At 41.2% G+C, this 13,496-nt stretch overlaps 1 protein-coding gene across 1 annotated transcript in view; it reads right to left on the bottom strand.

Moving 5' to 3' along the window:
* Positions 1-1,788, bottom strand: part of BCKDHB (branched chain keto acid dehydrogenase E1 subunit beta) — a 178,489-nt gene extending 176,701 nt beyond the window's left edge. The window contains exon 1 of the mRNA XM_037520002.2: positions 1,572-1,788. Within this exon, the coding sequence (XP_037375899.1) occupies positions 1,572-1,767 (196 nt within the window). The 5' untranslated portion in view covers positions 1,768-1,788. The remainder of the gene's footprint in view (positions 1-1,571) is intronic.
* Positions 1,789-13,496: the final 11,708 nt, after the last annotated feature.

The raw sequence follows: 13,496 nt of genomic DNA, 5'->3' as shown, positions 1-13,496 counted from the left end.
TGGAAAATACCTTGAAAGGAAAGAAATAACTGGCAGGATACAGTCCAAAATAATAGCAATATTTACAGTAGTAGTGGGTGGTATGATTACTTTATTTCACTTCTATTATCCAAATTATTTGCAATGTGTTTTTATTACTTATATAAGAATACATATAAAGAAGTGATTATCACTTGACTCAGATTTTAGCAATTTCACAGTTGCAGAAGGTTAAAGGACACCTGTGTTATATTTCTCAAGTAATGGGTTGCAGTTTCTTTGCTTGAGAAGTTCATCTTGTTGGAAAGAAAAAAAAAAAATTGCTCTTCCTCTTTACAGCACCTACTGAATGTTTCACAAAACTGGAACACTCATAGTAAATAATTTCTACATGCATGTTAGTTATCAGTTTAGAATGAAAGCCCTAGAGTCTGAATCATTAGATTCTAAAGCTGACTACTGCTAACTTACCTGGGTAACCCTGGACAAACTATCTCAAGAACTCAGTTAAAGTAACAAAAACAAGAATAAAAACACTAGCTACCTCTTTTATTGAAGGTTGAAAAGAAATATATTTTCTCTCTTACACAAACCTAGTCCTACTTTCAATGTGTTTTGTCCTTATAATTGTGTGATTTATCCATAAAAACACCACCTATCCCTTAAGGTTGTTCTAATTATCAAATAAGATGAAAGTAAATTTCCCCATACACCGCCTGCCCTGGTAAGCTCTCAATAAATGTTCATTCTTATTTTCCACAAGACATATTTCCAAATACGTGTGCTCTGTCTTTAAGAATTTAGTATACAAAAAAGAAAAGGTGATTGTTTTCTTATTGTTTCTGATGTTCCAATGACAGGCCCTGGATCTTTCATAGGTTACACAAAGCTTTCAGAAGACATGGTAAAAGTGATGTAACTCATTCTGTGAGGACTTTGCTGCACGCCCTTCCTCACCGTGGAAGCATTAGATGAGTTTCTCCTGTCACCTTCATTGATTACCTCTCACTGGCGAAGCGGCAGCCCAGCTCCCCACTAGGCTCAGAGAGAAATCTGGACTCTCCCTCCTCTAGAAGAATCTGTTCTGTGACCTTGGGAAAATCAATTGTTACTGTTCCCTCCGATGCTTCTTACCTGCCAATGGGGGGTAATGGGGAGAGGAAGAGGACTCTTTCTTTTAAATATCGCTGCCTGTAGTTAGTGCCCCAGCCGGGGCAAGCTGGGACAACGCCGAAGGCCAGGAAAAGCAGAAAGAGAGAACCGAGAAAAGGCGGCTGCCCTAGGCACCACCCTCCAGTCTCAGGCCCTTCCAAACAGCCTTGCGCCCTCTCACCCATCTGGAAGGTGACTTGGGGCGGCCCCTCGGGGACTGAACACCCACAAAAATGCAACCCGGAGGAGAGCACAGTCTCTAAGCCACTCCCTAAGACAGGGAGGACCCGGGGAGCGGGGTAGGGATTGCGAGGAGATGCAAATTCAGCCTGCGCCCCACCCTCGGCCCCAGCGCCCACAGGCGAGGCAGCGCTCCTCGAGAGCCCCGCGGCCGGGGTGTCTGGGCTGCAGCGGAAGAGGACGAGGCGGCCCCCGCTCACCGTATTCTTGGGGCTCGGGATCCGGCTGGAAAGTGAAGTGAGCCACCAGACGCCTCTGCGCCGCACCCCGGCCGCCCGAGACCGGCTGCAGGAAGGCGGCCCGCAGCCCCGCGCCGTGCAGCCGCCGCCAGCGCCCCTCCGCGCGGGCCCCGCCGAGCCCCAGCAGCCGGCCCGCAGCCGCAGCTACAGCCGCCATCCCCGCTCGCCGCCGGGGTTCGCCGGCTGCGCTGCAGCACACGGCCCGCAGGGGAGGCGGAGCCCCGAGATGCTCTCCACATTGGTCGGGTGCAAGGGGCGGTCCCGGGAAGCGCACCAGTCGGAGCTCGCGATTCGGGGGCGGGGAAGGCGACCAGACCCGCTGACCCGGGTGAGTCAGTGGCGCGCCTGCGGGAGACGGGCTGCGGCCCGCTTAAGCCGGCAGGTGAGGCCCAGTGGGATTGTTTCTGGAGGTGGAGCCTCCCCAAGTCAGTAGTGTGGGTCAGAGCCGTTCTGCAGTGTTCTGCGCCTCTCCTGCATTGGTTCTTTTCCAATGTCATTCGCACTGTCGCTTCCGATGACTTTTTCATTTTTTAACTTGTACTTTTCTTTTAAAGTGTAAACTTTTTTTATCCTCTTCTATCATTTATCTTCATTATCCTATATATATATATATATATATATATATGTAAGGAATGGATGTAAAAAGGTTGCTGGTTGGCATTGGTTATTGGTTTTGGGTTTTAGTAACTGGGAATCGCGGCTAAAAGCACCTCCTCTTGTCCAAACCCTTCTAGAACGCTTAAGTTTTTTATTGATTTTTTTTTTCTGAATTTAGTGTGAATGAGAGATAAATTATATTTCATCCAGTCACTCAGATGCGGTTTTTGCTCACGTTCAGTGAAGATGACCTGATTAGCTGGGTCTGGTTAGCATATTAACAGGGAGAATTTGAACCATTAATTTGCATTTGTAATCATATACTTTGCAAGTTTTCTTTTCAAAAATCCAGATGTCAGGGCCTCCGTGGTGGCACAGGGGGTTAAGTCTCAACACTATCAAGCTATCATCAGCCACTGCAACATGAGTTCGAGCCCCTGCCAGGCCGTGGAGCAACGCACACGGCGCAGCATATCTCTCCTGTCTCACCTGCTGCTCACCTTGGGGAGTGTATTTCATTAGATCTGCCTGTTCTGCTCCCCACTCTGTCTCTGGTAAACCCTCTCACACACCCCCATCCCCATCCCCACCCCACCCCACCCACACACACCTCTGGCCTAAATCACGGTGAACTATGACAGAGACAAGGGTGAAAGTGTTTCTATCAGATGAAGATGGGAGAGTGGGAAAAAGCAGGCCCAAAAGATAATCTGAAGGGGAAAGAGGGCAGAAGACTATTCCTCTTCTGTTATTTCTGGCCCCCTAACCCTTGGTTCTTCAAAGAAGATCAGGGAAAGGAAAGATGAAGTGGAGGAGAGGACAAATAGCTGCACCCACTGACTGCTTTCTGGTTGAGATTAAGAGACAGAAATTAAAAACTGCTCAAAGGAGAATCAGAATTATTTCTTCATCATCCTTACTCCTACACCAAGCCCCAAAACACAACACTTACTGGATTTTTAATCTTAGCTTTTATGTTCAACTCTATAATGGTATCGTGTGTGAGTCTCTGTGTTGTATTTTTTCATTTTTATGTGAGTGAAGAGTCTTTTCTGTTTCATTTTAGTGGAAAATAAAAAAAAAATAGAATTGCTTAGTCAAATTTTACTAAAAAAAAAAAAAAAAAGACCACAACCACGGGGGATAAATATTAATCAAACTGCATTTTCTCAGTTTGCTGATAGTCTGGGGACCTGGGATGCTGAAATGATTTAAGTCTGGGAGAGGGGAGAACTAATAAAAGGTACACTGAGAATGTATTAAGCCTCTGCTATGTCCCAGCCAAAGACACTGTCCATGGAGGAAGAGCCAGGAAAGTGTCTTACTTTGCAGATGTACCTGAGGAGTGTCTCACCCACATGGCATGGCACAATGCTCTGCCCATATGGCCAAGTGAGATGCAGATATGACATTAAGGTCCAGAGAATTTAAGGAGGCCAGCAATCAGATTGATAAGGCACTTGTACCCAGTTAAACTAACAATGAAAAGAAAAAAATGCTAATTAAAAATAGGCAAATAACTCTCATTCATTGTTAATGGGAATACAAAGTGGTACAGACACTTTGAAAGGCAGTTTGGCAGTTTCTTGCAAAACTAAACATACTGTTTTATCCAGTATGCATGTTTCTCATCATTTGCCCAAAGAAATTGAAAACTTATGCCCACACAAAAACCTGTACACAAATGTTATGGCAGCTTTATTCATAATATCAAAAACTGGGAAGCTTGGCCACCCTGGTGGTGCAAGGGGCTAAGATACAAACTATGAAGCTATCTGTAGCCACTGCAGCACAAGTTCAATCCCCGGGCAGGGAGTTACCCACATGGCACAGCAGACCTCTCCTGACTCACCTGCTGCTCCCCTCAGCCATGTATTTCAGTCAGTCTGCCTGTTCTGTTCCCCGCTCTGTCTCTGGTGAATCCTCTCACCCCCACACCTCTGGCCTATACTCCAGTTCTTGTATGCATAATAAATAAATCTCTTTTTTAACTTTGCATGAATAAATTCTTTATATAATTGAGGTATAGGCCAGAGGCACATGGGGCAAGAGGATTTACTGGAGACAGAGTGGGAAACAGAACAGGCAGAAATATACAGCTGTGGGGAGTATCGTGCTCAACCCCCTGTGACACCAGTGCGGCCCTGTAACTTTTATTTGCTAATCAGTGATTAATTTGGAATGATTCCTCATTCCAAAAGGAAATCCAAAACATAGTCAAAACCAACGTGTGCTACAATGCTGTAACAAAGGAGCACAAATTGGGTATAGAAATTTATTGTCTCAAGTTTTGGAGGCTAGAAATCCAAGGTGTTGGCAGAGTCATAGTTGCCACAAAGTCTATACAGTAATCCCTCCTTGCCTGTTTCAGCTTTTGGTGATTTGCAAGAAATTTCTGGAATTCTTCAGTTTGCAGATGCATAAATTTAACTGATTTCGCAAAAGAGTTTTCACCTTTTGTAGCCACATGTTATTCTCACTCTTCTTACCTTCTTGTCCCTGGCATCTTTACCTGGTCATCATATAAGAGCACCAGTCATAATGGATTAGGAGTTCACCCTACACCAGGTCACATGCTAGGTGCTAGGAACTAGGAGTTAGAGCCAAGATATCTTTCAGGTGATGCACACAATTCAACCCAGAATAGCCAGAGACTTGGTGGCAGAATAGAAACTGAACAGATGGATGCTTTTGATGAACTTTCTGGAGATACTGCATTTTAAAAAAATATTTATTTATGCATACAAGAACTGGGGTACAGGCCAGAGGTGCGGGGGGTGAGAGGATTCACCAGAGACAGAGTGGGGAACAGAACAGGTAGATTGACTAAAATACACTGCCAAGGGGAGCAGCAGGCAAGGCAGGAGAGGTCTGCTGTGCCATGTGGGTAGCTCCCTGGCAGGCCAGGGATAGAATTGGTGCTGCAGAGGCTGAGGGTAGCTTCATAATGCTGTGCTGTGCTGCTGTGCTTAACCCCTTGCGCCACCAGGGAGGCCCTGGAGATACTGCATTTTTAGAACTTTATAAAGCATTTAAAATATTTCTTCAGTTTGGAAAGTTAAAGAAACAAGATAATTGATCAAGATAAGATTTTAAAATAAATATATTAATTCTCCTTACGTGTGTTTTTTTTTAACAGAAATGGGGTTATTTATTGAAATGCACTAATAGAGGAGCAGCAGGCAAGACAGGAGGGGGCACATTCCCAATTCTGCTTAGGTATTTGATGGGCTTTCTTAGAGAAAAAGAATTAAATTTTCCTCCTTGCCAAGCATTCAGGTGATTTCTCTCTGGCTTCTTATCTCCTATAGAGGCTTGAGACACACTGTAGTCAATCTTGCAAGAAACTGAACCATTCTGTGTGGACAGAAACCCTGTGAGCAGTAACTTCAGAAAGGACATCCTTCCATGTGAGGTCATCTGGCATTTGTGATCTGGTGGGAGGGTGTGGATATGAAAGGATGGCCCAGAATGCTGCTCCAAATCCTCATGTCTGCCTATATGTACAAGAATGTTTAATAGAGTGAGTTATCTGTAAATATAAATAGACGCTAGTCTTGTGGTGGTCTTTTTTTAAATTCCCAGGAAAAATTGTTAGTATTGCTACGAGTTTTTTTTTTCCTCATCTTTTTATTCTTTATATTTTTTACATCGCTCCTCATTTTTGTGTAATGTATGCTTTCTCATCTCGGTTATAGTCCCTCTGAAATTCCCACCACCAATTCATCCGTGTACCATCAAATAGTCCCTTGTGCTCTTCCCACCCCTATTTTGATTCGCTCTTCTCCCCCGCCCTGCAGAATGTCTCTGGTTTATAGTCGCTTGTTCATTTTGATTTTCACTTTATTATAATTACCTGTTTTTGCCCTGATCTCTTATTTGGATCCTCTACATTCCTCCTATAAGTGAAACCATCTGTTATTTTTCTTTTTCCTTCTGGCTTATTTCACTGAGCATGATCCCTTCTAGGTCCATCCATGTTGCTGCAAATGGCATTAGTTTCTTTCCTGACTGCTGAGTAATGTTTCCTTGTGTATATGTACCACATCTTCTTGATCCAGTCATATATTTTTGGGCATTTGGGTTGTTTCCATAGCTTAGCTATTGTAAATAGTGCTGCAATAAACATAGGGGTGCAGGTGCCCTTTTGAATTAATGTTTTTGTGTCCTTTGGGTAGATCCCTAGGAGTGGAATTGCTGGGTCATATAGAAACTCCATTTTCAGCAGTTTGAGGAACCTCCACACATCTTTCCATAGTGGTTGGGCCAGTTTACATTCCCACCACATATTACTAGGTTTTTTTAGTGTGATAAAAGTTATGATTGATGATCTTAATTATTGGACCAAACGAAATTTTTGAGACTCATCTTATTCTATTTCCATGTTTTTTCTGTTGTGATTTTTATCAAACTATCTCATTCCCAAAACTGGCACTGCTGGAAGCTTCAGAGACTTTGTGAGGATGTTGGAAACACCGGATGATGACCAGTGTAATAAAGGAAGGAAGAGAGCAAGTGAGGAGTGTTCACCAGGAATGACCATTGACAATTTGTTTCCCCCTACTACACATAGCATAAATAGAAGTCCACATATGTCACATCAGTCACACATTTTACTGCACAAATCAAATGAGAGTGAGTAAGTCCCTCCCTTCCAATCAGAGTATAAGCTTGGGGTCCGTGGGACTCAGCCTTGATTTCAAGTTAGAATCCCTTGAGGAACTTTCAGAACATGCTGATGGACAGGCCCCAGGTGGGAGATATGAGTGATATTCACAAATATTTCACAAATATTCCATCTGCTTCTAAGAACACAGACAGATGCAGTTATATGAGTTCATTCTAGATCTTGTGTTGCAAATATTTCCTCCTATTCAGTGTGGAGTCTTTTAATTTTATTGATAGTTTCTTTCACTATTGCAGAGACTTCATAGTCTCATTTGTTTACTTTTGCTTTTATTTCCCTTGCCATGGGAGTCTAGTCCCTAGATCACTGAGGCCAACATTATGGACTGTTTTGTCTATTTTTTTTCCTATTTATCTTATGATTTCAGATTTTACATCCATGTATTTAATCCATTTGAGTTAATCTTTGTATGTGGTATAAGATACTGGTCCAGTATCATTCTTTTTCACGTGGCCATCCTAGCACCACTTGTTAAAGAGACTTACTTTCCTTCGTTAATTTAGAGATTTGCAATACTTCTATTTTTCCAGAAGATGGCACTGTGGACCTTTTTATTTTTAAGATTTTTCCAGTTTTAAGTGATTTTTGATGTTTGGCTTTTCTGGGCTTCCATAGAGCCAGAGACCTGATCTTGCCATTCCTGATTGAGGAAATGAGGGAGAGGTTTGGAAGGTCCCAGATGCTGGTGGGAGTAGGAGCAGGAGCCTATGGCACTACCAGCAGCCCTCCTACCTGGGGTTATGGACACAAGTCTCTACACAGTACACACTGTCAGTGAGCCCACAAGTTCACTGCCATCCCTGAGCAATGGGGGAGGGAGACATAGCCCACTATACTGTCCTTATTCCTCTCACTGGGAACCTGGCCCTCTGGAGCGCCATAGCTTCTCCACACTTATCTCCCTTCAGTCAATGCTGTATACCTCCTCATCACTGATATCTCTCCCCTTCTCAGGGCCACCAGCCAGGCGGCAGAGCCATGGTTTGTAAGGCAGCCTCCCATCTAAGATGGTAACCTTCAGGTATTCTCTCCATCTACCTCTTGCTTAATACAATATGAATATCCAATAGGTATTACAGTTTCTTCCCAAACCACTGGACTTAACTTCTTTAACTAAAAGTAGAAATAATTTTAGAATGTAATGTGTGTGTGGATTTTTTTCTTCATAGAACATAGTTCCAAGTAAAAGTCAACTACTTTACATAGTATTCAGCTATTCTAATATTTGAAAATCAATAAAGGCAATTTACCATATCAGCAAAATTTTTATTTTTGTTTTTTGTAAAGATAAAAAATTAAAAAGAATTTTTTAATACTAATATGTGTACCTCACATACATACAATGGGAGAAGCCCAGCATGACTGAGTAACTTACCCACATGGCTTTAGAGGCCCTCATAGATAGATAGCTTAGCTAAGACATAGGAGGTTAGAGGGGAAAATGATAATTTCCGTTATGGAATTTATCAGGAAAAGTACATTAGACAAAGATGTGCAGATTAAACTTCTTTCTTCGCCAATAAAAAAAAGATAAGGAAAGTTGGTCTTCCTGGGAAAGGACCTACAGAGACAAATTTACATAAAAACATCAAAATCAAACTCAATCCAGCCTCCAGAGGCCCTCTCATAAAATCACACTTTGTTAAAAAGATCTATTTTGGGGTGGCAGATTTTTGCTACCATACAGTCCCACATTTGGAATTTATCAAAAAGTTCCACAATTTAAAAGTTGAGTTGATTATTTCATGGGACTAGTCTCTCATTCGAATATAAAGCTAGTCAAAAAAATAGTTGTGTTCTATTTGTCAACAGATTTCTGCATGTGGTTATTTCAATCGTGGCTGAAAAAGCATAGACAATCAAAAGGCAGAAAATTTCAGACTGAATTTAAAAAATAAAATCCAACTAAATATTTTCTTAAAAGAGACACAATTTAACTTGAAAGATATGAAAGTAAGTAGATAGGAAAAATAAAAGATCATGCAAACAACAACCATAAGCAAGGTGGAATGATATACTAAGGCCAGATGAAATAAACTTCAAAACAAGAAGTTACAAGACATGAGTAACATATTATAAATATATTATATTATAAAAGGGCCCATCCATCAGGAAGATACAGCAAGTATATAAACATAAATATAAGCAAACAACAGAACACTAAAATACACAAAGGAAAAACTGGTTGAAATATAGGGATAAATAGACAATTCAACAATAACAATAGAAGCTGTCAATACCCTACTTTAATAATGGACAGGAAAGCTAGGCAGATGGTAAGCAAAAAAAGAGATGACTTGAACATTCTCTAAACCAGCTAGACCTACATACATCTATAAGACACTTGATCCACAACAGCAAACTCAACAGTCTTCTCAAGCGCACCTGGAACATTCTCCAGAATACAACAATTTAAGCCATAAAATAAACTTCAATGTCTTTAAAAGAATAGAAAGAACACAAAATATATCCTCTGACCATAATGAAATAAAATTAGAAGTCAATTATACAAAGAAATGTGGCACTCACAGTAAATAAAATTGAATAACACACTCTTATAGTTGGATCAAAAAAATAGAAAATTAGAAAATATATTAAGAAGAATGAAAATTAAATAAAATATATCAAAATATAAGATACAATTAAAGCAGTGTTTGGAGGGAAATCTGTATTTTCATATTTTAAATCAACTACCTAAACTCCCACCTGACTCACTAAGGAAGAGAGAATAAACTAAACCTAAAGCAAGGAGAAAAGGGAAATAATAAAGACTGGAGTAGAAATTAATGAAATGGAGGCTATAAAGAATTATAGAGGGAAAAATCAATGAAACCAAAAGCTGGTTCTTTGAAATGATTAAAAAAATTGACAAATCTTTAGACAGTGACCAAAAAAAAGAAGAATCAAATTACTAGAATCAGAAAGGAAAGAAATAAATAATATCAGATTAAGGAATGAAAAGGATCAAAAATCAGTAAATACATGAATAAATATACAACTCTTTCATTTCTTAATTCTATCAAAAGAAAAACTGATTGTTCAAAGTAAAAGTTACAACATTGTATCATGGAGTTTACATGCATTTAGATGTAAAATATATGACAATAGCACAAAGGATGAGCATGTATATGGTGTATTGCTCAAGGTTCTTACATGAAGCGATAAGATTAAATCTGAGTAATGATGATAAAAGTTAATCTTTTCATGAAAGAAAATGACTGAATTAATTGTAGTAGATTAACTATCGAGGCTGTGAGAGAAGTAATTGACTTAATATGCCAGTTCTTCCATCTCTGGCTGTATGACTGTGTGCATAGCGGTACTTACTCTGAGTCTCATGCGGAAAACGTTAAAATCTTACCCAGACACATGTCATAATGATAAATTCACATAATAGTTACTGCTGCATAGCATTTACGTATTTTTAATTAATTTAATAATTAGTTAACATACATAAAAGGTCCTATACAGTGCCTGGCCCAGAAAAGTATTTAATAGATAATTAGCTGTGATTATTAACTCACAATTATGAGTTGTAGTAACCTTGTCAAGACACCAGGTGGCATGAGATTATAAAAATTATCACCGCTTTATATAGTGTTCTTCAGAATACAATTGTACAATTGCATACATGTGTTCATAAGAGGTTGAGCGTCCAAGTAACAATTTCATTTCACCATCTCTGTGTACTTGCCTTTGTCTCTTATGAGGGAATATCAGACAAAGCCCCATACATTACAGATATTATTTTATCCTCAATTCTTCACACAAGTAGGTTAACCCCAGGTTATAGATGAGAAAACTGAGACTCAGAACAAAAATAAAACTCAAACCAAGGCTTAACAGAAATATCTTTTATTTTTTATTTTATTTTATTTTATTATAGAGGCATGTTTTTTATTTATATATTTGTTTGTTTTGTTTATACATGCACTGGGTACAGTCAGAAGCGCGGGAGGGTGAGAGAATTCACCAGAGCCAGAGCCGGGAGCAGAGCAGGCAGAAGGACCGAAGTACACTGCTGAGGGGAGCAGCGGGCGGCAGGAGAGGTCTGCGCGCCATGTGGGACCCTCCTCCGGTGGCCCGGGAGCAGCCTGGGATCGAACCGGCGCCACAGAGGCCGCGGACAGCTTCACAACCCAGCGCTAAACCACTGCGCCACCGGGGAGGCCCAGAAATATCTTTTAAAGTTATGTTCCATGGTCTCCTGTGGTCCTTAATTACCTTCAGAGTATGAATAGAGAAATACTTAATGTAACCTTTTTCAGTAAAATATGATACTGTTAGGGGGAAAAGGATATCCTAAAGCTAATTCCATACGGGCTTTGTGGACTCCACCCCCACCCCAGGCCAAAGCCAAAGACACTGGGAACTCCAAATCCCATCACCACCAAAGGGAAGGTAGCTGGGACCTGAGGGTGGGGTTAAGCAGCCAGGTTGGTATAAAGGCAGACTCGTGGGCTTTGGGGAAATCCCCCATTTTGGCTCTCGGCCAGCTCGAAGCAGTCCAGCCAGCTCTGAGAGTGACTTTGGGTTTCCAGGTCGGCAGATTGGGTAGGATTAAAGACTTTATTTCCCTATTTTCTCCCTGAGTTGTACATTTTCCTTATTTCCTTTTCCCTTGTAAATAAACCTTTTATTAACCTTTTGTGTATGCCTGTAGTGGAGTATTAATAAGCCCCTTTTTTAAGCGCACGGGTGAGAACCCACAGCCAGGAACCCCGTTCAATATCGGGACTGCTCTATAACAATACAACCTCCAAGTTTATTATGTTTTATAATCTTAGATGTAGATGTGTTATAGGACAGGGAGAGGGGCAGCCCAAAACCCCGCAAACCTGCCTATTCTAAATGGGTTCTGCCATCCGCCGCATCAACACAAAACATATGAGACTTTAATGGGAAGGAACTTTAATACAATTAGGAAACAATACAGGAAAAGCAAATAATCTAGTTTCTAAATGAAACACCCAAAGTTACCCATCCCCTTGTGGGTAAAACTCCATCCAAATGGGATCGGCCCAGAACAAGGCCCCAAAGCCTGCCACAAGTCTAAAGCATCTTCCAGTGGGGACCCACAGAAAAGGGTCAGAAATAACCGGACAAGCCCGGAAGGAAAAGAGCAAAATCAACATCAAGATAAAAGCTGCCATTGTCACCTTCCCACGGGTCTCACCCACATCTGTGTCACCCAGTCCACGACCAAAAGACAAGCGCAGTTTCTTCACGTGTCTCTAGGCAAAATGCGCCTCCTCCAGGTCTCTTGGCTCCATCCTGCTTCCTTCCTCAGTCTCTTCTGCAGCTTCTTCTCTCCCTGCTCAGCTCCACCCTCCCTTGGGTGGGGCAGGGAACCTGGAACTTCCCCTTTCCTGGGGACCACCCTGTTACAGATGTACAGTATTGAATTTAACAGACATACTACAAAGCAATTTTAAGTGAAAGTTTATCAATAATGCAAATATTTTATAATTTCCAGGTCCAACATTTTTAAAATACTTTGTGGTTAAAGTGATTAATACGTCTTAAACAAACATCATAATTTTCCTTTTATAAACAAAATAACACAGTGTATATCAGGATAAGTCATTTAATGAATGTCACGTCCCTCCAAACCCATCTTAAGTTGGTTCAGCATACTCAATGTGCTTGGTTTTCCCGACGGATGTCACATTTATTTACTCTCTCTTTCACTTAACAAACACTTATCAAACCTTGTGTGGAGACTAATATAAACCATACACAGATTTTCCCAACAAAAGTTTTCATCTCTGAGGTGACAACTAGAATAGTTGCTGACTGCCTGACCCACCCTCAAGACCATCCTCCATTCACTCCCACTATAACTGGCTCTCCCATTCAGATGATGCCAGGACTCAATTGTGTGGCTCCAGAGTTGTACCAATATCTGCCAATAGCCCCATATCTACCATGCTGAGGGAGAAACATCCCCGAACCTTGACAAGACCCTGTCATAGGATTTGGAATGGGAGGATAAGAAGATAAATATTTCCATCCATGTTGCTGCAAAAGGCCTGAGTTTATCTTTTTGATTGTTGAGTAGTATTCCATTGTGTGTATATACCACATCTTGATGCATTCCTCTGTTCTGGGGCACTTAGTTTCTTTTATAATATCATGGGGGCTCCTCAATATACCTCCATGAAAAATAAATAAATTATTTAAAAAGAAGACAAATATTTACTGCTCTTTCCTTCTTTAGATATGGTTCACCAAACAATACAGACCTCCTTTCTAACTTAAAAATTTTTGGTATAGGGGCCACCACTAACCAGAGGGGCCTAAGTGGGTGAACCATACACCAGACTGGGTCAGTCTGCCTGCTTTCCCATCTGTGATCAGTGCTGCCCTTGGCATTAATCAGTCATCCTGGGCACTGTATCCAGCATGGAATCCCACTCATCAGAGAGCCCAGGATATCGCCAGTAAAGCTCTATGACTAGACAGGGCACAATCCAAACCCCAGACAGAAATTAAGATAAGCTGGGCCCAAATATGCCTTGGAGAGAGTACTGTGGGCTAAACCACAGCAGCAAGGAAAACCTACCTGTATATAGGACTGAAACTCTTGATAGATGATGCTG

This window comes from Talpa occidentalis, unplaced genomic scaffold (assembly GCF_014898055.3).
Source record: "Talpa occidentalis isolate TD23 unplaced genomic scaffold, MPIMG_talOcc4v2.1 talOcc4.2, whole genome shotgun sequence".
Taxonomy (NCBI): domain Eukaryota; kingdom Metazoa; phylum Chordata; class Mammalia; order Eulipotyphla; family Talpidae; genus Talpa; species Talpa occidentalis.
Note: the sequence above shows the minus strand (reverse complement) of the source record. Positions and strands in the feature narration are given on the sequence as shown.